Source organism: Cavia porcellus, unplaced genomic scaffold, assembly GCF_034190915.1.
Source record: "Cavia porcellus strain 051 isolate PalLab524CR breed Dunkin Hartley unplaced genomic scaffold, mCavPor4.1 scaffold_11, whole genome shotgun sequence".
NCBI lineage: Eukaryota > Metazoa > Chordata > Mammalia > Rodentia > Caviidae > Cavia > Cavia porcellus.
This window is the reverse complement of record NW_026947494.1, coordinates 42,203,815-42,215,984: the sequence shown is the minus strand read 5'-3', so window position 1 is coordinate 42,215,984 and position 12,170 is coordinate 42,203,815. Positions and strand designations below refer to the sequence as shown.

The 12,170-nt window shown below is 30.2% G+C and overlaps 1 protein-coding gene across 1 annotated transcript in view; it reads right to left on the bottom strand.

Moving 5' to 3' along the window:
- The window catches only part of Ndufs4 (NADH:ubiquinone oxidoreductase subunit S4), a 92,980-nt gene that overhangs the window by 39,112 nt on the left and 41,698 nt on the right, over positions 1-12,170 (bottom strand). Inside the window, exon 2 of the mRNA XM_003470186.5 lies at positions 10,590-10,668. Within this exon, the coding sequence (XP_003470234.1) occupies positions 10,590-10,668 (79 nt within the window). The remainder of the gene's footprint in view (positions 1-10,589; positions 10,669-12,170) is intronic.

The following is a 12,170-nucleotide window of genomic DNA, read 5'->3' as shown; positions in this document are numbered from 1 at the left end:
AATGTTTACTATATTAACACGCTCATGAAACCAGGAACCTGGTTTTAATTCTTTAGATGTCAAATCACAAACTACTCAAATAAAAAATCTCAAACTACTCAATTAAGTTTAAAGTTTTCATTGAAAGATTTTAAATGTAAAAACATATACAGAATAGCCACCATAACAGATGTAAATCAACACACTAATCAGATCTCCATTCTTCAATCTGAATTAGAATCTCAGGCAAACGTTTTGGTGTATCTGTGTCCTGTATGTTGTTTAGAGAAAAATAAAATTGCTTTTATGTCTATTTTATGAGAAGCACTAAAATAAAAATCCTTCTTAACATGCAATACACTGAAAGCTTTAGATGAATCAAACATGAAATAGCAACTGAACAAAAGGCCCTATTCACATATATATAGGAAAATATGCCTTACAAAGAGCCAGTTTTGTGAAGGCACAGTATATTGTACACAGTGAAGTTTCCACGTCATTGCCCTAATTTTTCAAACTTAAAACATGCACACTTTCAAGCTTGCAGGTAGTTATTTTGAAGAGTAAAATCAAAGCAGAGACTAGGCCATGTAAAATTTTAAAAAACCTGAATACAGAAACAAAATCTAAGTTTTCCAGTCTCAACCCTGATTCTCCTGTATTCTCCTTTCCACTACTCTACTTCTATTCACTAAGATATATGGCATAGGAAAAAAAAATTGTCACTATGAGATGCTGTTCTTATTTTTCTACCTTTTCTCTCTTGCTCCTACTTCTATTGAGAACTTAGTGTAAAATGATGGGCATGGCATTTTAACAAGTTAATGGTGTGCATTTGAATGAATTTTTGAGGTTAGAAATTATTTGGCAAGGTGACCATCTAAAAAAGTTGTAGCTCTAAAAACAAAATACTATCAAAGAATCAAGATCAAAACATAACAAAACACACCCAGAACTTATGTTTAAATATAGTGCAAAATAAAACATCAGATATCTATATATTCTAATATAAATTTCATAACTGAATTTAATTAAATGAAAAGAGACAAGAAATGTGCATGGAAATAATATAAAACAGATACACATTAAATTCACTAAAAGGTAATAAACTGATCATGTATTTTCACATATGAATTGTGTAATATGTAAAATATGACCAAAAACTTGCACATAAAGTCCAAACAAATATTATCAATTCTACTTTATTGAGAGCCAAGAATTTTACATAATAACATGCAAGAATTTTAAATTCTTGAAAGCAAGTGTCAAGTACTACACACAATTTCCATACACAGCAGGTAGTAAAGCAAGAAAAGAACTGACACAGTTACTTTCCTTAAAAGAGACGTACAATGGAGAACTGTTGTATAGCCCTAGCATACTACAGGTCTATGCATTAAAGATGTTGTGGCTATTAACAGTTTAAACCTTTACTGTATTTTGCTAATTGGTACATAGAACTTTAAAGCTTTTGCAAGATAAAACATTCTAGTCAGTTCAATTCTCCAGCATTGTTCAAGAATTTCAAGTAGGAACAAAGAAGAAAATAAATCTGCTTTAATTGCTGAGGAATCACAGATAATAGAGATGGCTGAATACTGTAGAGGAAAGATCTTTTGGTCTTTGAACAACTTGAAGATAGATAATTCTAAGCTCAGAAAGAATTTTAAGTTTTAATGGTTTCTGTTTGCATATAAAAACTTATTTTTAACATTCACTTCTTGCTAACATTTTAAAACTTCTACACAGCTTAATAACATACAAATAACTTATTTTAATTGGGCATGTATTCTGGAAAACAAAAATAAAGCTCTGCACTCATGTATAAAATTTTATTTAAAAAATTGTATATGATTACTTGTTAACAACCATTGCTATTATTTCTATTAAAATTTATGGCATTATTAAAAACAGAAACATCTGTAGTTTAAAAGACACAACAGTTCTACTTAAACAAAATTTCAGAACATGCTTTACCTGTAAATATAAAACCTATTTTAATATTAGTTCATATGTTTAGGTACATACAGTATGTTTTGGGGTAGGAATATGAAATGTAATTTAACAACTTAAGCACGTAAGCAATCACATATTACATGATTAATATTACTGGTACACATTTACTGATTAACCTATGCAAAAAGTGCAGAAAACCTTTCATTAAAACTTAAATGTCTTAACATTTTTTAGTAAGTCTTTGATATTTTTCAAAATCTTCCCTTCCCCTATACATGTGGTAGTACCAAATATGGACAATTAAAGAATGAGTATTCCACTACAAAATTTAGCTGTCAAAATGAATAATCATTACTTAAAATTTTACTTAATATATGGTTCCAAAATTAAAGGCTATTCACAAATTTTTCTCAATAGCTTGGACAGTATAAAAACTGAAACAAGGAATTATATTGTAAACAACTATTTTACAATACAAAATATCTTGTAAACATTTATTTTATTTATTCATTTTAGCTTACTTTAGTTTTACTTAAGTAGAAGAATATAAATACGTGTTCATGTAGATGGAAAATTTTGAAGACACATTCATATTTAGTGAAAGTCTTAAAGAAAAATCTCACATGTTAAACTGCTGCCATGGTAGGTTCTCAAAAAGGCTGCTATTCTTTGATGTAAAATGAAATACTACTTAGTGAATAAAACATTAAAAAAAGCTGTCTACCCTTCAAAGAGACATATCCTTTGACCCGGTACTCCAGACTAAAGCCTTGAAATTTTTACACAAGAATACTGCGTAAGTAAAGTCCAGACAAAACAGACACTTGAGATGCTAGAAGGCTGTATAACCCCAATTGCAGACACTACTCTTTCTTATAATCTAGCAGAGATAGCACTCCCATAAACCAAAAGAAAGTAATCCCGCCAAAAGAAAACTGACCCTTTTTTAAAAAAAATTAAAAAGCCTTTAGCTGAGTTTTTTCTCTTTGTGCAGGTCACCTTTTAATGCTGAATTTCTAATTTAAATCTGCACATTTATAAAATGCTTTCATCTATAAATTTTTAGTATACTAGAAGGAGAAACAGTGACTACTTAGCAAACTTTTATTTTTGAAAGCTTGCAAAACCATGTGATTTTATAAATTTCTTAGAACAAGTACAAAGCATGAAAAAATTTTAAAACTATTAGTGACAAAAAATGTGTACTAAACCTGCAGCTCGTACAGATTTCTAAAATAGTAACATAAAAGTCTCATTGACTGAGCTTGCTGTGAGTACAATGTACTTATTAATCAATGAGTAATTACTTAATGCAAGTAATGAAGCTTTAACTGCTGTTTTATGGCTCTTTGAAAGAAACTGTTAACTACAACAAATTGGCATCATTCAGAACACTGACTGTTTTATATGAACACCTAATTTTTAAATAAAGATAATAAACTATTAATCATGTCCAAAATGTTAGAGTTTTACATTAATGGCAGTGTATTATAATTTGCCAAGAAGCTTTAATATGATAGTTGTCCTTCACCCAACACCCCCAAAAGATTTGAGATTTATAAATTGCTAACTAAAAAGTCTGGGGTTTTTTTTGCATGCATTTAAATCAAGGATAAATGTACAAATAAGCATAATACTGTTGTAAAGTTAAAACACATGGTGGTTTAAGAGTGTTTACACAGAAATCAAGCACATAAATGACAATTTATAGTGCTATAAACATAGAAGCATAATGTATGATATATGTAAGTGCTCAGTAAGCATTAAGTAAAAGAATAATGAAGAGATGACAGCCAACATAATTTTTACAAAAATACTAATATACCAACTATTAAAGGTGATTTTTGTATTATTTTCCTTAATAAATTCGAAGTATTTTTTCTATTTTTGTATTAATAGTTTAACTAACAGAAGTAAATAGATGACATAAGGAAATTGTGACAAACAGCACACCAGTATGTAAAAAAGTGGGGTAGGAGAATGCTTGAAAATAAATTAAAAGCAATTATGTATGTCTGTCTAATTTATGTTTTGTTCTGGGAGTTCATCTCAAAATCTTTAAAAGACACTGCAAATTTAACTTCTGTTTCATATAGCTGAAGTGAGTACAGAAAGACAACATGTTCACTGGACATGAGTATTCATCAAATGTACTGAAAGGAGACTGTGGTGGGGAAGACATAAAGGAGAAAAAGTTAATAAAGCACAAAGGCAAAGACATTCTTTACCCAACCTCCATGGTACAGCCCCTTCTACAGCAAAAACCAAAGGCCAAGCAAACAATAATTTGTAAACTTTACTTATCTTTGGGAAGTATCACGTATTTGAAAATATGGTACAATGCACAAAAAGATTAAAAAAAAAACTGATTCTTAACGTAAGTTTACAGGATTAAGATGTTGTCATCTATCCTTTCAATAATTAAACTCTAAGTCACAAGAGTAAATGAAAAACATTAGTTGCCAGATCACACATAAGACATTAAAAGTGACTGATTAAAAATTTACTGTGTATTCTGATATAAAATTCTTTATTAGTAATCCAGAATTATTTCAATTTTATTCTCAGAGGATCTGTTCTCTAACAATGCCAATATTGTATGTTTCACAATGAAGAATGGATTTTTTTACACTAGAAAAATGCTAGCCAGATTTTTCCCTTCTATAATCTATGTCTACAAAGAAAATTGGATACATATTGTCAATATGCAGTTGATATTCAAAGAAGAGTATCAAAAATTTTTCTTTGTACTTACATCAATGCTAATTATCCACAAAACACTATGAAAATTTCATTATATTCTATTTATTAAATTTTGTACCTAATCAGCAACAAAAAAAAAAAAAAATAAGCTTCACTTAGTAACATGTCCTTTGAGTGAATCTAACATTTAAAAATGATAAATGGCGTATGTTCCAAATTGGGCAAAATAAACAAGATTTGATAACAGTACCCATTAAAAAAAAAAAGAGAATCTGACGTTTTAGCTCTCCAAAAAATCTATATAAGCAGCATGTAAGCCTTAAGTTTAAGTGGTTTTACTAGAACTACTGTTATTAAAAGGAATAGAGGCAATAATTCCCATCATACCCTGTATCACATCTGTAGTACCATGAGAAATTATGGTGACATAAAGAGATTCCGTGCAACTGGAAGATAATCAAGATGATTAATTATCTGGAACTCATGTGAAATAAATCAAGTAATTCAGGAAAGAGAATACTTGAGAGAACAATTATTATTTTTTGGCTTCAAGGACTCTTTTTATTTTCTTAAGGGGACTTCAATAAAATTCTATTTATATGAACTATAGCCAGAGATATTTACAATAAAATAACCTAAAATAGAAGAAAAAATTTAAATACTTAATTTAAAGTGAGACAATTATACATTAATATAAACATTTTAATGAAAAAGAACTCTTCAAAAAATAAAAACTCAACTGAGAAGAGTGACATTAATTTACATTTTGAAAATCTCTTTAATGTCTTGCTTAAGAGTAGACAACTGAATTATAACATCTGTTCTTGAAACTGCTGAGCTAGGCTGTTTTAATTGCAATATATAAAGAAAATTCATTGTTATACAGATATGTAGTTAGAAAAAGCAGTATTTTTAGTAGTTTTAATAATTTTCATACTTGGATTCATTAAAAATCTTTTTGTGTGCATTCATTAAATAACAATTTTCCAATGTTATTGAAAAATTTTATTTCATTTTATTTTTGTGATGCTGGGGATCAAACTCGGGGCCTTACGCATGTCAGGCAAGAACTCTACCACTGAGCCACACTCCCAGTCCTATTTTTGGCACTTTAAATGAAACTTTTAGCGATGTATGACTTGTAATACCATGCACTAATCATATGGAAAATATTGGCTCATAGAGGCATGGACATCTTCCAAAATATCAACATACTATGTGATATTTCATTACATAATATAAAAAAAAACCCAAATTTGTTAATGTCATCTCCAAACTCATTAGAAGTCGTTAAGTACTAGTAGGAAGGAACCAAAGTCAATTAAATTAGTGATATAATCCACTTCTACAAAAACTCATTTTCCTTTGAAAGCTTGACTTTTACTATGGATAACATTTCTTTGAAGTGATAAGTTCATTTTCCAGAAAATGTCTGCTATATACTGAAGACTGAATAATTGTAGTATGTCATCTGTTGTTATTTCAACTAAAAGTTGTACCATGAAAAAAAGTGGTTAATTCAGTTTTCAACAGAAAATAAAGCATACCAGGCTTTTTCCAACAGAAAGTAAAGCATACAAAGGGCTTTCTTCTTAAGACAGTCATATATGTATGCTGCAGACATGTTTATGTGCGCTTTTGTTTTGCTACATGAAACATAAAAAGATTTGTACACACGGTTGAGATTTTTAAAAATTAAATTTATCACTTTCACAAATTAGTTTTTTAAACTCTGCTAGTAAGTAAAGGATATGTATACTGAGAGCCCACTGTCTTTCTTTGTGCTAAGATGTCAACAGCTTTATCGTAATTATTTTGTATCATCAGTGTAAATGTCAATGAAGTGAAAAGGGCAAATAAAGAGAGAGAATAATTATAAAAATAACTGTAGTCTTCCTTAAAAAAAAAAAAATTTTAGGCACCCTGAGACAACTAAACCAGGTTACCAAAGAGCTGGCTTCAAATTTAGTACACAGAACACTGTCATGTAAAAAATGACACACATAGCTGGGCATGGTGGCTCATGCCTGTAATCCCAGCACTTGGGAGGCTGAGGTGGGAGGATCGTTGCGAGTTCAAGACCAGCCTGGGCTACAAAGTGAGCTCAAGACCAGCCTGAACTGCATAGCGAGATCCCATCTCAAAAAAGACAAAAAAAAAAAAAAAAGAAAAGAAAATGACACACATGTCCTATGAGAGCAGAACTTGAATCAAGGGATAGAAATTAGAAAGTACAATACCATCAAATTAAGAAATTATCTTTATTACCCTTTATGTGTAATTTATAAACAAAATTTGTCTTTTCTAGTGTGCAATGTTGTAGTTCTTTTACAAATGAGTAGAAATATGAATTCTGACAAAAGAATCACCTCAATTAAGACACATTTTCAAAATTTTCTTTTTTCTTTATAGTTATTCCCTCCTGACCTACCCTCTAGTCCTGACAGTCACTGATCAATTTCCTATTCCTAGAGTTTTGCATCTTTTATAATGCATAAAGATTATAGTATGTAGTCTTGTGAAGCTAGCTTCTTTTGTAAGTGTTGTTTCTATTTTCTGGGTAAAATTTCTTTATCAGATATATTTTGCAAATATTTTTTCTCAGACTGTAGCTTGTCTTCTCATTTACCTAGCAATCCATTTCAAAGAGCAGAAGGTTTTAGTGTAAGAAAGTCCAACTGTTTAATTTATTTTAAAAAAGAGGGCTGGGGATGTAGCTCAGTGCCTGCTTGGTAAACACAGTCTTGAGTGCAATTCCTGGTTGAAAAATAAATAAATAAATTACATATTTGATATAATACCTAAAAAACAAAATTTGACCTAAAGTTACAAAGATTTGCTCCTACATTTTCTTCCAGAAATTTTAATAGATATTTTGGTTTGAAATTTAGGACCACGAGACTACATTTAAGACTTGGGAGGACTTGGGAGTTAAATTTTGTGGATAGCACAGATATATAAAATAAAGTTCTTTTTTAAACTTTGCATATAAATATACAAGTGTTCCATCACTGTGTGTTGAGAAGATTATTCATTATTCATAAGAAGGAGCTTTCTAAAATTATGACTGAGCACCAGGTACAGTGGCACATGCCTATAAAATCCCAGCACTTGGGAGGCTGAAGCAAGAGAATCTGGAATTTGTGGCTAACCTACCATACAAAGCAAGTTTCAAGGCCAGCCTAACTGGACTAGCGTAGCATGACCCTATGTCACAAAAGAACAAAAAACAAAACAAATACAAGCTACATAAAATCGTGGCTGATCTGGGGCCTGGGGAGTTAGCTCAGCAGCATAAGTGCCTGCCTTGCAAGTGCATGGTCGTGAGTTCGATGCCTTGTACTGGTAAAAAAAAAAAAACAAAAAGCAAAACAAACAAACAAAAAAAATTGTGGCTGATCAATAATACAGAGTAGTGCTTTCTCTCTTTCTCAGACACACACACACACACACAAACACACACACTCAGATTAAATCAGGTAAGAGAAAATTTTAAAAACCAAAATTGGAAAACCAGCTGCTCAATCCTACTGAAAAATGGCAGAATATTAAAGTATTCCAAGTCTCACTCCATGAAGTCCCCTCATGTGGATACCCTGGGGCTTAAAATCTTCTTAAATGTCCTGCTTTAACTCTTACCACTCTTAAAAGTTCAGTTCAGTTTTTATCTATGTTATTATTTAATGGAGTTCTACCTATCATTTCTCTTGAACAAAAGAGTAAACCATTTTTAGAATTAAAAATAACTAGATTTGGAAACAAACATAGGTAACACCTGAAGTTATCTTCTAGTTTTAAAATCCATTGTCAGAAAACAGAAATCAACAGAAAATCTTTAAGATGGATCTTTAAGTTTAGTTCACACATGTAAGGCCTGGGCATTACCTACACCAATTTTAAAAATACATTATATATGAATATTCAATAGATATCAAGATAATGGCTAATGTTTTTATTGAATTAAGATTCTACTTTCCATCCAATTTCAGGTTCAAATATCACAAATATCTGCTTCTGGGCAGTTAATAAAAATGGTGTACTAATCTAGTACATTGGTTTATCTTACATAATAGTGATATTAGAGTGTTATTTCCTTTTGCAGTATAGAAACTTTTGATGTAGTCCCATTTGCTGATTCTTGCTATTATTTTCTGTGCTATTGGAGCCTAAAATTTAAGAAGTCTTTGCCTGGGCCAACCTACAGAATAGCTATTCTTGTGACAGAGGATTATTATCAGAAAATATAAAGAACTCATAAAGCTTAACATCAAAAGTAAGTAAGTAAAAATAAAGAAGTCCAGTCAATTAAAAAAAAAAAATAGGCAAAAGAAATGAACAGATCCTTCTCAAGAGAAGTACAAATGGTCACTAAGTATAAGAAAAAATGTTCAACATCTTTAGCCACTAGGAAATGCAAATCAAAACTATACTGAAATTCCATCCTATCCCAGTCAGAAAGTCTGGTAAGGATGTAGGGAAAAAGGAGCCTCTCTACACTGCTGGTGAGAATGTAAATTAGTATAGCCACTTCAGAAATCAATAACTAAAAAACTCAAAAAACTAAAAATAGAAAACTAATATTTAATCCAGCTACCACTCCTTAGTATATGCCCAAAGGAATTAAAGTCAGAATCCTGTAGGATACCTGCATGAGCACATTTACTGTAGTACAATATACAATAGCCAAGATACGGAACCTGTATAGATGCCCAACAGCAAATGAAAGGATTAATATATATATATATATATATATATATATATATATATATATATGTATATATATACACACACACACACAAGTAAATAAAATGGAGTATTTACTTAGCCATAAAAAACATAATTTTATCATTTGCAGAAAAAAGGATCTGGAGATCATCATGTTGAGCAAAATAAGCCAGATTCAGAAATACATTAAAACTTGAAAGTTTTTCCTAGTGTGTTGAATCTAGAAAGACAAAAAGAAAGTAGACGAGAGACTGATATTAAACAAGATAAAGTAAAGAAAGGAATAGAGGAAAAAGGTACAAGGGTGAGTAAAAGGGGACATGAATAGGATCAGAAATACATTATATATATTGAAACCCACTCCCAAAAAACAAGTGAATCAAGGGAGGGAGGGAATGATTTGAGTATGTTATACACATGTATAAATCTCCAAAATGAAATCCACTCATTTGTATAATATGTAAGAATGTGGATAAAATGTTTTTCAAATGCTATTTCCATATTTCAAATACTTTGATTTACTTCATATTTTGAAATGTAGTGCCATTAGAAAGTAGTTAAGAGACATATATTTATCTGATAATAGTAAATCATATATAAAATGAAAAGCATGTTCATACTATTCATTTATTTTCCTCATTATTTTTAAAATGTTGTAAATATTACAACATTCATATTATTGTAAAATGTAAGCATAAATATCTAACTGCATCTCAAGTGACAGAACATATTGAAAAATTTTGTGATGGTTGCCAAAATTCTATGTACTACTAATGAACAAAAGATCATTCATTGCTATTTGTAATTTAACTGTGTACAAAAAATAATGTATATGTGTAATGTACACAAACAAACACATAGTAACATTAACAATGTATGACCCCAGGAAAACTTACTACATTTAATTTTAGATAGTACCAGTAAGTATCTGATAACTTACATTAAGTGATGGGAAAATATAAACAATATTCATTAGAAAAAGAGTTCCAATTACAATATCACAAATGGAAGCCTTTATTAATTTTAATATTTGTAGATGATAATACTGTATGTAATACTTTACACAAATTATCTTTCTTTGTGAAAACACAGAACTTACGTATATTTGAAGAAATTCAAACTCAAATCATTTTCCTATAAGAACCTAAAACACCAGACTGAATATCTAGTGCACAAAAATAACCCTGAGGACAGAGTTATAGCAGCATGTAGCAGAAAATTCTTACCAATTTTTCATCAACTGTTATAAGTTGCGTGTCTTGAATTTGGTCCTGTGCCAGCCTCCATGTGGATGTGCTCAACAACCTGCAGTGCAAGACTTTCAGTTAAAAAACAATCCACGCAATGAGAAAAGAGAAGCAGACAAATCTTACACAAACAAGCTACTTTAACAATATCTGTCTTATTAAAAATAAAAAAGAAAGAAAAAAAGAAAGAGAAGAGGGCACAAAAGTCCTTTTTCTCCCCAATTAGTTCTGTCTGCTGAGTTTTTGACAGACTCTCACTTGACAGTTCACAACAGGCAGCACTTTATGTCGTTCTACAAGCTCTCTGTCACAGAAAGGCCACCAGTGACAAGTACTGTGCTGCTCTCTATGAGGGTACAGTGGCTGATTTGTCATGACCAGCTAAAAAATGCAAAACTATATCAATTCTTCTGGAATGCTGATTCCTAAATGATAGCATCAGAAAGGGGGGAAAAACTCAGTCACAAGAAAAAGTTTTTTCACTCTAATCTCAAAGCAGAAGTAGTTTAAATAGTAATGATTTATAAGATTACTTCAATAAATGTTATTAGCTTAGTTCCTTATCTTGTTCACAAAATCAGGGAAAATCAGGATGATTAAAACAGAAATAATAAGTTGGAAATACAACAAGCACAGAATCTAGCTTCCTGTATTAGAATCTTCTATAAAGAAATTACTTAAAGCTAACAGGGTATTTCAAGTACACTTTGTCATTTATACTAACAATTATCATCATAATACCTGATTGTAACAATTTAACACTTTGCAAATTACTGAAGCAGCTTGTGGAGATTTCTCAAAAGTCATATGGCTCAAACTTTCAAACCAAATATATAGCATTGTTTATGCTTTTTTAAAATACAATATAGTCATTATCACTATCACAAGTTGATGCAATATGATCTCCAACTTTACATTATAGCTCAACTGTTAATAACTACACATGTAAACAGCTTTAGAGGAAACCTATTAATAATTTAAAGATAACCAATAACACAAAAGGACTTAGCTTTAGAAACATTCTGTAAAAATCTCAGTTTATTGACAAATTTCAGATATTACATTATTTTTTATCATTGTGAATGCCTCATTAAAAAGCCTATCAGCATAAAAGATGTTTACATGAAAATAATTTATATAATTAAAATACACTTTCCAATTAAAAATATAACTAAGTGCCTTTCAAATGTATTTTATTTAAGAAATTAAGATCAATAACAGGATAATAAAAAATGTTAGATACCTTTAAATCCATATATTACAAGAAAAACATTATATAATGATGAAAACTCAGGAGACTTTTAAATATTAGAAAATATAGCTTTTTTTAAGTTTCTCTGATAAAGAGAAATCAGAATAGTACAAATTATTAGATTAAAACTGTAGTCGTTGGGCTCTGTGACTTTAGGCCGGCTACACAGTGGATTTGAGCAGTTATACTTTTAAGTTACATTATAAAATCTTAAAGTGTGCATCAACTATAGCCCACAGTAAATTTTTTAATTTATAAAATTATACATGATTTAGGATAGCAATGTTTCAATAATTTTAGATAAATCT